This window comes from Echiichthys vipera, assembly GCF_963691815.1.
Source record: "Echiichthys vipera genome assembly, chromosome: 8".
Lineage (NCBI taxonomy): Eukaryota > Metazoa > Chordata > Actinopteri > Perciformes > Trachinidae > Echiichthys > Echiichthys vipera.
This window is the reverse complement of record NC_139833.1, coordinates 12,151,382-12,167,366: the sequence shown is the minus strand read 5'-3', so window position 1 is coordinate 12,167,366 and position 15,985 is coordinate 12,151,382. Positions and strand designations below refer to the sequence as shown.

Here is a 15,985-nt window from a genome sequence, read left to right as displayed (position 1 = left end):
TGGCCGCTTGTCTCATCAGCCTGAGAGAAGGAACCAAAGGACGAGTTAGTTTTGACTAACTTGTCTGAGTGGGATGTTGTGTGTGTGTGTCTCCGGTGTGCTGAGCAGCAGTGGTCTACCCCGATGGCCTTTGGGCTTTTTCAGCTTTTGGAAAATGATGTGTGCCACAAATGCGCTTAGCTCCCTTCCTGTATTAGCACCTCTAAACCTGCTGGAGAGGTTATGGGATACAGAGATCACTTTACCGAGCTCTGCAGAGGGTCACACAAGCATTTTGAGGTGTGTTTTACTGTGGGAGGGCACTTTTGGGGTGATATTATTTTTCCCTAAGGAGGACTGCCGTAGCATGTGAGTGTTACGGGGATTGCCTTGCATCATTGGCTGATAAGGTGTGAGCTGTCATAAGGGTGTCGTGTGCACCTTCCTGCTCACGTTGCAGGGGCAGCCCTATGGGGGGTGCCCTTCTAACCCCCCACCCCCCTGTCCAAACAAGAACAGTCCATCCAAACACACACACCTAATGACCGGCTGGCAGGGAGGGTGCTGCTCAGGGCAACAAGTTGTGTGTGTGTGTGTGTGTGTCTGTTATTAGGTGTCTGCAGTTCTAATAAAGGAAAGCACTGCGTCCTTCACTGCCTCATCAGATGGCTTTTCTCCGCTGTGTCCGCCTGTCTGATTTCTGTCCGTGTGTCTGTCAGGTCTGCGGTGGAGCTGGATGGCTCGTAGCCTCTGGATCATCTCGAGAAGAGTCCGTTTGGGAAGGACGTCATCTGCGTTTTTTGGACTTGCTTTATGTAACAAGTGTGTTTGAGTTTATAGGAGAGTGAGAAAGTGTTTGCGTGTTTATTTGACCTTGTGTAAAGTGTTTCTCTTGTATACTCATATATTTATATATACATATATATATAAAAGAGAGAGTGCGTGTGAGTGTGTATGGTGTTGCCCACGCCACTGGAAATGCTGGGGTGTCCAGCAAGGTTATTTTTGGATCAGTGACAGCGTGTCAATGGCTGCAGATGCGTCGCAAAGGAAGGCTCTGAGATACCAACAGACCCTGGTAGGTCTTTCCCAAATCTTCCTTTACCTGTCCGTCTGTCTGCTGTCTTTTCAAATGTCTTTTCCTCTCCCCTCATTTCATGCTCCTCCACCTCCATCTATCCACATGTCACTTAGTCTTTTTCAGCCATCCTTCACTGGTCCTCGCTCACTTTCCCTAATTATTTTACGCCTACTTTTTCAGTAATTTCCTTTCACAACTACCTCCTGGTCATTCTTTTTTGTCTGCATGCTGCATCCTTTATTTCCCCCCAGCGGTGCATCAATACCTCTTCATATCAACTATCTTCCTCCTCCTCCTCCATTCTCTTCTTGAACAAGATTTCTCCAACTTAATGTCAAGTTTATTTGGACAGCTCTCAGACACATTCATAGTCTCTGCTGGTTTCACACCACCCACGCTTCAAAATACTGAGTGATGGTGATAAATGGAAATTCATCCCTGTAAAAATCAAGGATTATTATAGTTATTTTTTTATTTCATCGCTTACTTGATCCCTTGCACTTCTCCCCGTCTACCTTCTTCTATCTACACCTCCTCAAGCTGCCGCCTTGTAAAGTCATTTCTGTTTTTTTATGTGGCGGCGGATATAAATACCTATATACAGGAAACCTGAGCAGACAGGTTAGATGTACGTGTTGAGATGAAGTCAGGTCATTATATCTTCTGGTTCATCTGTTTAAATGCTCATCCAGAATGATGGTCATTCCTCCCAGGAGCCTGCCTTTGACTCTCTGGACATAAATGACTCACAGGATCAGATTGTGTTTGTTTTTCAGTGATTGATTTGAAGCATTGTGTTGTCATCCATTGTTTTTAAATTATCCTTAGAGTTGAATGTGAGTTATTAGACCAGAGAATAACAGATGCATGAGCAACTAAGGTTAGAGTAGCTAGGGCGTGTACACGTGTGTAAGATCAGCTTGACAAAGTGAGAAGGAGCAGTGACGAAGCATTGCCGTCTCCCCCTTCTCCTCTTCCTCTACTCCTCTGAGACGGTTGCTCAAAGCAAACCTCTAATTCCCGGCCCCTTGTGGAGCCCCTCAGGGGCCCACAGGTCAAATATAAATACGAAATCCAAATTAATCACATTTTCTACTGGCTTAATGTCTGAGAAGTCACATCTCTCAGGTGTGAAAGCTGAGATGGTGTCTGTGTGTCTGTGAGAGAGTGAGAAAATTAAAGCCTTGAAGGAGTTTATGTGCAGAGCTGTTAATAGATCATCCTAATATGATTTATTTATTGATTAGAAACAGGATATGGCTGACTATATTTTCAAATTGGTGTCTTAGCTGGCTTAATCTTCACAGAATCACACTAATGTTGCAAGGTTTCAATTGACATCTGTGTTTTCAATGTTCCCAGTATATGTTGCGGTTAAAACTGGGTTATATTAGATTAAAAGGTATTTTTTGATGTTTATGTTACATATAACTGTTGTTTCAGCTGCATTTAAACTCATAGAACGGACTTCCTTTAAAGTTAAACATTTATTGACATTAAGTATTATAGAATTACACAATCACATGCACTTGTAAATAATTTAATGAAGAAAAGAATATATACTATAAGAAAAAATAAATAAAGTTGTGATAAGAAAAACATTACAGTCCTGTTTTTCCTTGAGAGTTTCCTGGAAAGAGCGATTTAATTTCTTAGTAATTATAGGGAAAATAGGAGATTTCCTTGGAAGAAAAGCTTCATTTAAATTGAAATTATTATTATTGATTATTTATGTATTATGTGAAACTTTATTCTCTTTATGTCTTGAGTTGTTAATTTTGGTCTGCCTGACCTGCTGTGTACTGACTCAAAGGGGATTACAACTAATTGTTATCAGGTAATTTGTGTTAGTTCAACACTGCCTGTATTTTCCCTTCAGTGAGTATAAACAGAACTAGGTTATATGACCAAATCTTCTATCCCAATGTAGGTAATTTCATATATTAATTAAGATATATATCATGATATATTTATGTATAGTCCTGTGTAAATGAAATGCTTGAAAAAATCAAAAGGAGTATTTTCTAATTTTATCAAGAACATTAGTGCAAAATTACTAGCTTTTCAACATGCAATTAAAATGATACAGTAAAAGATATACGACAGACACTTTTGTGTTGTCATGGCTATATACTGTATATCTTTCCGCCCTAAGTACAAACCAAGTGTAAACCTCACACCTGGTACAGCGGTGCAACATTTGGATCATGGCTTCTAACTTCGACTCATCTGTAATGGTGTTGACAGTGTGTGAGTTCAACATATTCTCCTATGATTAGTACCTAATTGGAGTCTTCTTTCTAGTAAAGTTCTTGAAAAAGTATTATTAAATTACTCAGAACGTAACCCAGTTTTAACCCAGACGTCTTCTAACCTGCAAATTACCAAATTATTCCTTGCCGGATTTGTAAAGTTGTGTTATGTCACACAGCTGTTGTTGACCCTTGACCTTGACAAAGAGGAAGCATCCACTGTTGACTTGTGCCACACTGACAGACACACTCCAGCAGTGTGTGTGTTCTACTGTGTGTTTATGCTTCCCGTGATACAGCTGGTTGCATGTTAGAATTTATTTGATAGATGTGGTTATAGAGGAGTTTGTGTGCGGAGAAGGTAGAACGTCAACAGCAGTGAAATAGATATCATAAGTCTCAAATGTTACAGGCTACTAAAAGGGATAATGTTCATGTAGCAAATGTTTCGCAGACTGGAATGACTGGGATGTAGACGATTAAGCCATCAAATATGATATTGCCGTCACATGATGTGTCTTTTTAATTACAGAGGTACTTATTATGTATTTCAACTATTAGTAGTTGCATCAGTAGTTACAAGATGATACACCTTGTTAACGTTTTAAAATGGTGTCAACAAAGAGTCATTGTTTTTGTGGAAAGGTTAAAACCCTCCGTCCGTGTACAACAGGCCTCCTGGGAGAGATGGGTAGAGACAAACGGCGTGAGAGAGGGAGAGGTGCGGAGATGTGTGTCAGTGAACATTGGGTCACACTGCTGCTAAATTTATCCACGAGTAAGGTTTCACCTCAGGGGTGGGGGTTGGATGGATGGGGACAAGGAGTGGTGAGAGGGAAAGTTTCAGGGGGAGAGCGAGGGAGAAAGGTGAAAGGCTGCACACAAGAGTTCAGTCGTAGGTGAGGCGGAAAAGAAAGCACAAGAAAATCTGTTTGTGCCGATGATTAAAGGATAGAAAAATCTGGTTTCTAATGTGTCTTTGTACCTTTCAGAGTTGTGCAGTTAGAAAACTAAACAAAACACTGTACTGCATATAAACCAAGGTTTAATTTCCCAAAAGCATCTCAAGGCTAACGTGATATTAAGACATTTACAATTGGACAAAGATTATCTTTGCCTTTATAATGTTTGGGAAATATGACACAAAACAAAAGAGAGTGCAATAAGTTAGTTGTGGTGTCTCAAAATGCTCTAAATGTGTATTCAACTTTCTACAAATTACTTACATGAAGCTTAAAATAGATTAAAGTCTTCAACTCAAGTAATAAAAATATATGACGTGTTTTTAAAATGCAAAATTTGTGTACGTTTGTATTTAAATTGCAAAATAAACACATTTCAGCTCATGTTAACGCTAAATAACAATAGTGTAAGAATTAAAAACTGATAATATTGGAGTCGCCCTGGGATTTACGGACGGACCGTTTTTTCACGGCTGAGGTTTTGTCATTTGTGATAAGGTTAAATAATGTTATTAGCTACACCTGTGCATTTTGTGCTTTGATATGTAGCAGGGAAAGTATGTAATTAATAACATTCATGATGGTTAGATTCCATGTTGGTGAGCAGGTTTCAGGGCCCTGGTGTTATGCATGTCGGCTCACAGCCAGGTTTTGCTTACCGGGACACGGATCAGCGCGGTCTTTAGTGTTAAAGGTTATAGGCTAGAAAACTGGATCTGGGATTCAGACCATTTCTCACACCTGTTCCGCTTTCTAAATGCTCTACCTGCTCAGGTCATTAATCGGTAGGTGGCGTGTATCCCAACATGCATCAGGAAAACACCCTGTAGAGGAAGCCAGTCTATTGCAGGCAAAGTCAGACATATTTACATTCACTTTGCCTTCAGTGTTGAAATTGAAATATTTTCTTCAAGCTGACAGCAGAACTCAGCATTCAGGGCCAAAGGTAGCAGGTGATAAAGTATCCAATCCCAACTCTAAGTTTAATAAAACACTACAGTCTGCTAAACTCGCTGAACTCTGCTGTTTTTCCGCCAGATAAATGCAGACAGAAAACCAGCAGCACTCTGGTCCCCAAAGACCCAGAAACCATGTGAGAACTACTGGGTCACAACAGAACAGTCAGTGACCCATTTTAGGTCCCACAGTTGGAGAACGGATTGACTAAATAAAGGTAAAGAATAGAGCCCAATTGATGTAACGGCAAGCTGATATTAACATCTGATCCTAAATAAATCCGTGTTTGTCTATATAATGGTATGGAAGTGTATTATAGGCTGCATTTTTATGTATTTGGGACTTTTTTTTTAATTTAAGTAAAAATATTTGCCCTTTTTCTATAGTTTTCAAGTAAATTTAATGTTTTTTTTGCTGTCATATTTCATATTTAAAATCTATTTTGGCGTCTTGCCTCCGTACGTATTTTTTGTCACAAGCTGAACTCTTTAATAACCAAATTTGAACAATCACTGCCAACAACATGTTTGTCCGGCTTTAGTAAAGCATGTCATCTATGTTGAAGGCACTTTAAGTACAGTGCCGTATTATCCACCCTATCCCACACAATGTTAATATGGTTATGGTCGCCACTCAGTCAGCAGGTATTATTTTCACATTAAGCTTGTGTCCTGTCCAGTATCATTTAGGATCCGGCTGCAGGAATCTGCCCCACTGAATTAAGAGCTGCTGACAATTTATCGTCAAGACTCAAGTGTCTGTATTAACCTCTACTGCTTTCTCCACTGTGTGTGTGTCTGTGTGTGTGAGTGTGTGTGTGCGCTGCACTGGCCATACCTGTCAGTCACTGGTCTCTTTACTGTATGGAGGCAGGTAGCAGGTACAGTCTGTGTCCGTCACACCGGCAAAGACAGGAAAGGACAGATTTAAGACAAAGATATGCAGAGAGGGAATTACAGTATATTAAAGACACACAACACAGTGAGCAACCACCTGCAGGAGGAACTGCTGGAAACATGAGGGAGCGGATCAACACGTTTGAAACAGTTCTGAATATTGATCAATTTCTGGTAAGGTTTATCTTGTATATTTAATTATTTTCTACCTAAAGTTGGAACAGTTTTTGCAGGAATGTATCATGTTCCCAGGGTTTTCCCGACTTCTGAATATGTCTCATTAAGGGTTTTATGTTCTCAGCAATGCTTTTCCCCTGGGGTCAGATGACCAGTGTATGTTTCCCTGTTGAAATCACCTACAGCAAATAGCCAACTTATGTTAAACTCCTTGAAAGCTACGCTCGGCAAGACACTTTTATTGACTTTGATATCTCCACATTGGCTGGATGAATTTGTAACATCCAAACTGCATCTGAAACATCCACCTCCCTTTTTTGTTTTGCAATTTGAACCGTGGAGATATCCCTTACCAATCTCTTACAATGAGGGAAGGAATTACCTAGTTTTTGCCACAACTGATGCATTTATGACTTTAGAAGAAGAGCACTTTTGTACCGTCTCTTACTTGTTTATTCCCTTTAAATTTTAAGTTTCATGTGACAGAACTTATTACATGAAAACCAGCTTCAGAAGATATAAAGGGGCCTCCACAGTTGTTGTTTTTCCTGGATTACTTGCTGTAAAGTTGAACAGTGGGCTCATACATAACACATTTTACTGTTTGGTTTGTTTTCCTCTTTTTGCCTCGGCCGACATGCTGTAATTAGAACATGACAGCTTGAACAGTGTTTGGACGAGCCATGGAATTGTTATTCTGCTGGTTAATTAGTGTATGCATATAGAGACGTGTGCGTGTGCGTGTGCGTGTGTGTGTGTGTGTGTGTGTGTGTGTGTGTGTGTGTGTGTGTGTGTGTGTGTGTGTGTGTGTGTGTGTGTGTGTGTGTGTGTGTGTGTGTGTGTGTGTGTGTGTGTGTGTGTGTGTGTGTGTGTGTGTGTGTGTGTGTGTGTGTGTGTGTGTGTTTGTCGGGGGGTAATCTCCTGATCTATCTGTCAGTGAGTGGGTCAGATTTTATCATTAACCTTGTGCGATGGCACAAGGCTATATTGTTGTAAGGCCTCACCCCACACACAGACACACACACACACACACACACACACACACACACACACACACACACACACACACACACACACACACACACACACACACACACACACACACACACACACACACACATACACATACATACAAACATTAATATATGAACAAACACTTAGCGTGCTTAAGAACCTGCACAAACACACAGATATTTATGAATATGCAGTGCTGACTCTCCGTTGCGAGGGACGCAGGAATGTGCTATTATTTTTTTTAATTAACTCTGAATGTCACACTGCCCTTCAACCTCAGCATCTATTAGCAGCTCTCACTAAGACCAAAGCTCGACCTCCCTCTCTTTCTCTCTCTGTCTGCAAGCTTCTCTTCTATTTTTTGTTTACACTTTAAGTTCCTCTTGAATTCTTGGTGTTTTACAGTACTACTTGTTAAAGCCGGCTCATAAAGGGCAGATCCATGAATGAATTAAAAGCTTCACAAGCATAATTTAACACGGGCTTTGTGTTCCTTCAGAAAGCCAAGGGAGGAATGATTTACAGTTCTCCATTTTCGTCATCCCAGGAGATATAATGAGAACAACATTAGTGCTTGAGTTCTTACAGTAGAGCTCAAGAAACTAATAATGAGGGCTGCGAGTGTCAGAGCTGTACAGTAACGCCTCACTTCTTTCATGCGTCCGTAGAGACAAAAAAGTGCAGGGAAATAATAAGAGCCACGGGGGGAGGTAGAAGGGGAATCTTGCAGAGAGTAAATGAGTGCTACTAGAGGAGGAGGAGGAAGAGGGAGAGGGTGACATATTCTCTGTTGTCCTTGACTTGGAGTGGGAAGGTCAATCCACAGTAGGAGAGTCAAAAGCGTGTGAAAGTGGAGGGAAACGGTGGTTACTGATGTCACTGGGTGCACAAGGTTACACAGTGACACAAAGATAAACACAGTGTTGAGGGATGGAGACAACAACGTCACCTACACAGGAATGAATCGCAGCTTTCAATGTATCTCTCACGCTGTCTGTCCTTTGTCTCTTTTTGTCTCCCGGTTTTCGCTTAGTTGGAGAAATATTAAAAGTCTGACTGGACGTCTTCAAAGGGTTCGTTTAGTCAGTTAAAAAGCCCAAGTAATTAGAAATCTCGATGATACATATAAAACAGTAAAAACCGTAGAGAACAGTAAATCGTATGAGAAACTAATAGTAGTAAATAAGTGGCAGATTTGCTTGATAAATAACTTAAAGGATTCATTATTATTATTAATAATTATTTAAATATTTGTTAATTAATTTTCCGCTATAGCACATACATTGAATTTTGATATGCTATATATATATAAAATAATGATATGCACTACAAAGCTAAATTACAGCACACATTATGCTTTATACCTGGATGATAATCATAATGGTTGGTAGCATTTTGTGTTTTTAATCGTTTTTATTTTACACACAGTTGTGTCCAAATTTCAAATGATATAATGAATGAATTTGTAAAAACATGAAATACGGCAAAGAAAGGGAAACACACGAAAATGAACATAGGAAAACTGTTTTAAAAGGAGGAAAGGGAAAAATGCAGTTGCATGGTTGAATAAATCCAGCTCCTTATCTCAGCTCAAGGATGAGCAGCTAACGATGAGCAGCTGCCAGCACCAAATCTCAAACCAAAACGTCTGCAGTTAGAGTTGCATTGTGGGTATTGTAGGCAAGAATATGTGGAGTAAAGAAGATATCTGATATCTGTCGACTTTCCATTCAACAATGTCATAGTAGTGCAATTCTAAATTGGTGGAGCAGTCTTTTAATGGCACGCATTCATAAAATGCTGTTTAAAATAGCAATCACTACAACTCAAGCTGTATAGTTAATGTTTATTGACTTCCAAAGAAATATTTATTATAAAATGCGGCTTTAAATCATCAAATCAAGATGCTGTAAAATAATGCTATTCTCTCACCAGATATATAAAAGTAGGCTACTGACGGATTTGATGTTCATGTTGTTAAACTGGCAAGCAAGACAGAAAAATGTGCATCTAAGACCAGCTAAATTAATGCAAAAGCTACTTTTATACCATGAAAAGTGAAATGAAAGAGATTTAAATGGCTGATAATGTAGAGATAGACAAACAAGTGCAAAACAAAAGCACACTCTTGTTATAATCAGTTTAATATGTTGTTGAAATAACTATTCAGCTCTTATTTGACTATAATCCTGTGGCTGTCTGTGATGTGGTGGCAGGATTCAGCATGGGAAGTAAAATGTTTTTTTTACTGGGAGCAGTACACAGGTTCCTCTCGTTACCGTCCCTGGTTTTGATGGCGTCTGGTGCCAGCTCCTGTTTGATGATGTTGATGGATTAGTGCTTTGGTGTTAATGTGTAGAGCAGTGGTGGAGGTGAGGTCGTCTGTAGCGTTGGACAGGAGACAGAACAGGAGCAGAGCTGCTGCCACACCATGCTGAAGACAGCTGATGAGGAACAGGTAAAGACCTGAAGACCAAAGGCTTCATCTGGTCACATGGAGGACAGGGTGATTTTAAAAAAATGCTCTGCTGTTAGGGTTATCTGTTTACATTCAAACTAACTTCATCTTAACGGATGTGTTCAGGGTTTGTACGAGCGCTTGAAATCCTTGAAAATGCTTGAATTTCCAAGGTTTGAAAAGTGCTTGAACTTTTAAATTAAGAAGTGGAAAATGCTTGAAATTGTATCTGCATTTATTTCACAACAAATCGCTATAGAGTGAAAATAAAAAATACTTGGAGAGCCTGAAAGGAAAACATTTTGAGTATGAATGAGTTCATAGAAAAATGTGATTTTTACCACAGCTGTAAGATGCTGGAAAAGCTTGAAAATTGACCTTAAAAGTGCTTGAAAGTTGCTTAAATATGACCATTGAAAAGATGTACGAAGCAAGTATAGTATACAAATATAAAGTCTATAGTTAAAAGGTACAGTATATTAAATGTAGCCTAATATTTCTATAACATTTACTCAAATATTATTAGTTATTGTATGAATATTTATTTTAAGTTCTCACTTTATAACAGTTTAAAAGTGCAGTCTGTCTTTATCATAATTCATCTCACATGTAGTTTTGAAGCACAAAAAGACATTTAACAAATTGTTATTTTCTATTGTTTTTGTCTTTTTGTATTTGAGAAAAAAAACTTATAACTTAGTCATGGCTCAAATTTTAATTATGTGCTGTTTTGCAGCAGATGAGAAGTTAATGTGGTAATTTAAGTGGCATTATACATTTGTTTATATGCTTTAGTATTAAATCTATTTATGGGGCAATGTATAAAAATACACTCATCTAAATTAAAAGAGAAAAGATGCTTTGTGCCAGATTTACGCACTGGCCTGTTTCCATCAGGGCAGGTGCTCTTAAAACGATAAGAGATTGAAATATTATAAAGTATAGTTTACATGTTTACACCTAATAATCAGATTTGCAAATCATTCATTTGATTTGTGAGGAATAGGCAAAGGATGCCGTTTACAGGTGAGTTTTCTATCCCAAACTTTTATCCTTAACTGACTTTAAATGCTTTTCTTCTGTGAACTAAACTTCCCCACATCACTGTCTCGCCTTCAGTAGCAAACTCTAAAACAAACAACGGATTTATGGCAGTCATATTAAACCAGGTCTTTGCATAATGCCAAATAATTAAAACTGAGAGTAGTGGTTTGCATTTCTTTGCAGAGCTCATCCCTGTTCTGTTGTTATCTCAGGAAAGATGCGATGCATTATTGTGCCCATGTGTTCTGAAGTGTTAAGTGGAGTTGAAATAACATTCGCTTGACGATTTAGGGACATCAGATGTTTTCAAGAGCCTTTAACAATGTAACTGCTCTCCACCTGCTATGTTGTGTATTAATTATAAACTTCTATACCAGGCACTTTGTCATGTGGCGGAAGAACTTATGTATTATAGTTGAGTGGTTGTGTAAAGCAGGTTTTTGTGCACCAAAAGACAGATTTCACCAACTTAGTCTGTGTCATACTGTGTCATGAGTCAGAGGACATTGTTGACTGTTGTTGCGCCTTTTAAAAAAATAAACATTATTATTGGTAGACGTAATTACTGGCAGCTAGCTAAGCTTTCGTTCTGGTCCTCTGGTCCTCATGGTCCTCATGGTTTGATGTGTCAGCTCTCCTTTCCTGTGTGAACATGAGACAGTAATGTGTGGCAGCCAGCTCTCCTTATGATTTAGCTTCTTGGTGAGCTGCATGTGATCTGTAGGTTTCAGTTGCAAGTCGTAGCTGCACCTGGATCAGCAGTATTTTACGGCTTCTGTGGGTTTTAACGACTGAGCACACTGGATTAGAAGGTGTCGTGTTTTCTGACCCAACTATGTGTGTGTGTGAGTGTGTGAGTGTGTGTGTGAGTGTGTGTGTGTGTGTGTGTGTGTGTGTGTGTGTGTGTGTGTGTGTGTGTGTGTGTGTGTGTGTGTGTGTGTGTGTGTGTGTGTGTGTGTGTGTGTGTGTGTGTGTGTGTGTGTGTGTGTGTGTGTGTGTGTGTGTGTGTGTGTGTGTGTGTGTGTGTGTGTGTGTGTGTGTGTGTGTGTGTGTGTGTGTGTGTGTGTGTGTGTGTGTGTGTGTGTGTGTGTGTGCGGTTGTAGGTGTAAAGCGTACACATAGTCAGAAGGGGAAGATGTGGAATGTCCTCTCTTCCAGGATCTCTTCCTCTGGCTCCCCTCCAGCCCCTTTCTCCTCTCAGGGAGGGGTATTTTTCCGATCTCTATGCCCGTTTTGTCTATTTCTGTCTGCCAGGGTATTCAGGTTGGTGTGTATCCCTTACACACACGCCATACATTCCCCATCTCTTTCTCGTTATCGCAAGACTCTTCACACTGGATCGAGTTTTATCCTTCTCCCAAGTCTCAGTTGTCAGGGGTATTTCTCCTTCTCATTGCTCTTCTTTTCTCTTCTCTCCCTCCTCTCTTATATCTGGCATCTTGTTTTCCCTCTTGTCAATCATAATTGGCCCAAGAAACACCTGATTTATTGGTGCCGTTTGTGTCAGTGTCAATGTTTCCCCTCGGTTTCAGCTGTACGGTGAGTACAGGGAGCAGCTGGGAAACTTTGCCCGACGGGAGGCAGCCCGTTTGCTGACAGAGAGACAATGGAGGAGCAGACAGGCAGGGGACAACGCCACTGGCCGCAAAGGGCACGGTCGGCGGCATCATCATCATCTTCACCACCCTGCGTCCCTGGAGTCACATCACAGCCACGCCTCTTCCACCAAGAAGCCTCGTCCCTACTCCAAATGCCAAGGTGACCGTCAGGAATGAGTTATTCTATTCAAACACTTTTACTGAAGGTATTCAATGAGGATAATAACTGCGGTGATAGCTTCCATGGTCATGCTTTAGTGGTTGCTATGACACCACATGTGGTAACTAGGAAACAGGTGGAAGTCAACAAAATACCTTAATTAAATACAGTTTTGAGGTTGCTGGATAAAGCAGAGTTCATCCGATGGCTTCAGTTACTGATTACTTGCACATTATGATTTTATTATGCAACACGATGAGCTCCTAAAATATGATGCACTGTGACAGTTTAATTCTGCTGCCACACAGAACATGAAGCCGCTGAACTTGGTCAGGATTTAAGACACACTGAGGTCATGAGTCCCTTAACGTGCCCCACCTAAAATTCTCTAAAATGTGTTATTTGGATTTTTCATACTTTATTCATCATTCTGCAAATTTTATTCCTGAACATGAAGGTCTGACTGCTTCAAAGTCTTCTCCACCCTGCAGGAATAAAATTCTTCGGGAAAAATACTTAACCATCAACGTTTATCTCTTTATCTCTTTATTTTTTATCAGCCTAAAAGTAATCTAATTTAAACATATCAGATCTGAAAGCATACTGGATCCAGCATGCGTTTTTAATGTGTAAACTAAAATGATTTTGACAGCATAGTTACTTTACATGTTAATATTTTACTTAAAACATAGTTGCAGCCACATTGAATGGTTCAAATTAGCTCCAGCTTGACCAACTGCAACAGTGAAATGCTGCATTAAAGTGTCACCAATAATAATACAATGATACATCAGGCCGTCTGCATTGTGTACTTTTACTTTTGATACTAATACAAATTTTAGCTAATGATCCTCACTTAAGTATAGAGTAAGAGTATTTTCACAGTGTGTTGCTACTTTACCTGATCTGAATTCTTCCTCCACCACTGACCTCCGTCTCCTCAGTGGTAATCACAACTCTGTCAGGACGAATAACAATAAAACTTTGTTTTGTTCGTCATCTACATTAATGCACGAAAAAATTAACACTCTGGAGAAGACTCATTCTAGAGTACTTTATTGTTCCTCGAGGGGAAATTTGATTTGCTTTATCAGTCACAAACAAAAACACAACATACAAGAGAACATGGGACACCGATCACAACAGTTACAACAACAACCAAATAATTAGTTGTTGGTTTAAGGAGTCTGACAGTTGGAGCAGTAGCCATATGAAAGTGCTGCTAAACAGTGCAGTCAATGTTCAGTGCAAGTTAAGCGCATTTATTGCTCTTGGAACAAAGGAAATCTTAAACCTATTGTCTTTTTTACACTGGAGCACGTTTATCTCCGCCCAGAGGGGAGAAGAACAAATTCCTCCAAGAATGGGTGGTTGCTGTTGTTAATTACATAAGCTGGATCTAATAATTACAATCTAATGCAAAAAAACCTGATACATTTACTACTTAATTGTGCATATATTGTTCAATTATGTTGATTTTGTCAGATAGAGGTTGATTCATCTTTCTGGTGTTCATGCTATTTTGTTACCCCATGAACACATTTGAGTTACTTGTGCCTTGTTTGAGGATTGGATTGCACAGGTACAGCTCTTAAAGGGGTACTCTACTGATTTTCATCAATTGAAGTCAATTTTCTAGTCATGGGGAGTACTGAAAAGCCAGTGGAGGTGTTATATAATGCCTGTGGTTGCTCTGTGGGAGCTTTGTCAAGTGTGAGAAAAGTAATTTTGCTATCTACCCTGGTACATCAAAATATTGCACTTCTAGACCAGGACATAGCCTTAATCATGAAGTGGGAGACGTTTGAAAGTCATAGACAGGAAAGTCTAACAAAAAATGTGATAGAGTTATCGGACATGAAGGATTGAGTTTTAGTATTAGTACAGAGTGTTTTCTAGCTTGACCCACACAAGAGGGGAGATGCTGCTTTTACCTCAATGAATTATTTAAAACCACTACCAGTGAACTAACCAGCGATGTTTGTGTTTAAAATGTTCATGTGGGTTTTTTTCCAGCACACATATTTATTTGTAAATGTCAAATAAAAGCACAAACCGTTCATAACGTTCTGCGCCGACGTTAAATGCACTGTTATGATGAGCTATGGCAACATCACTGCAGCCATAATTGCACCGAATGATTCCCAGTGCTACAATAACGAACTGTCAGTTATTAAATCAAGTGATGAATGGATTCCAGGTGAACCATTTATTTGATCTCTCTGTTCCAGATTGTTTCGCCCGTGTGCGGCGGTACATAGTGACCAAGTTGGGGGAGGACTGGATATTCCTGGTTCTCCTGGGGCTGACTATGGCTCTGGTCAGCTGGAGTATGGACTACGCCAGCGCCAAGAGCCTGCAAGGTACAAAGGTCAAAGATGCAGTTTGATAACACAAGATTTAGTCTTTAATTATTAAATCAATTCAATTTATTTACAGTGCCAAATCATAACAGAAGTTATCCCAAGACACTTCACGTATAGAGTATTTAAAGACCACTCCCTATGACTTATTTAGGATTCAGAGACCCAACAATTCCTCCATGAGCAGCAGCAAGTAATAATTATTATAGTTATTATTTACAGTATTAATGCAGCAAGCTTGTGCACACAGTGGCAACGAAAACCTTCCCTTTAACAGGCAGGAACGTTGAACAGACCCAGCTCTACAGAGGACGGCCGTCTGTCTGCACCGGTTGTGGAGGAAGAAAGGGAGAGAGAAAGACACAGACAGGACGATGGACAGACTGAGAAAATTACAGACAGACAGACAGACATTTATTTTCCTGTGTGTAAAGCACTTTCTATCTCTGTTGTTTTCTGTCTCTCTCAGCGTATAAGTGGATGCATGGGGAGCTTAAGGGCAATGTGCCGCTCCAGTACCTCGCCTGGGTTTCCTATCCCATGATCCTTGTCATGTTCGCCTCGCTGTTTTGTCACCTGGTTTCCCCACAGGCCATCGGTAAGCTCTCTATCACCTGTCAGCCTCTCTGATCCTCTCCCAGCACCTGTTTTTTTTTTTGTTTTGTTTTTTACCTTTTCACCTCCTTTGATGTTTTCCCCTGTTTTGGCATTATAACCGCTCTTTCTTTCCTGTTTTTACAGGTTCTGGTATTCCTGAGCTGAAAACCATCCTGAGAGGTGTAGTGCTGAAGGAGTATCTGACCCTCAAAGCCTTCGTCGCTAAAGTCGTCGGGCTGACTGCTGGCCTGGGCAGTGGGATGCCAGTGGGAAAAGAGGTAAATAAACCCCTCATTTCACCTCCTTACTATCTGTTTTTCTCTGCATCTTTCATCATACATTGAACCAGCATCAATATCCTCATCCTCCTTCTCTGTTTTCCCTTTTCCCTCACTCTGTCTGCTCTTTGTCCAATCTTGGAGGATAATAAATCATCTTCTGTCATGT

General features: G+C 40.0%; 1 protein-coding gene across 1 annotated transcript in view; it reads left to right on the top strand.

Moving 5' to 3' along the window:
* The first annotated feature begins 536 nt into the window (after positions 1 to 536).
* The window catches only part of LOC310950749 (chloride channel protein 1-like), a 31,969-nt gene continuing 16,520 nt past the window's right edge, over positions 537 to 15,985 (top strand). The window contains exons 1-5 of the mRNA XM_083918728.1: positions 537 to 1,057; positions 12,353 to 12,578; positions 14,810 to 14,941; positions 15,411 to 15,539; positions 15,683 to 15,816. Of these exons, the coding sequence (XP_083774854.1) occupies positions 1,007 to 1,057; positions 12,353 to 12,578; positions 14,810 to 14,941; positions 15,411 to 15,539; positions 15,683 to 15,816 (672 nt within the window). The 5' untranslated portion in view covers positions 537 to 1,006. The remainder of the gene's footprint in view (positions 1,058 to 12,352; positions 12,579 to 14,809; positions 14,942 to 15,410; positions 15,540 to 15,682; positions 15,817 to 15,985) is intronic.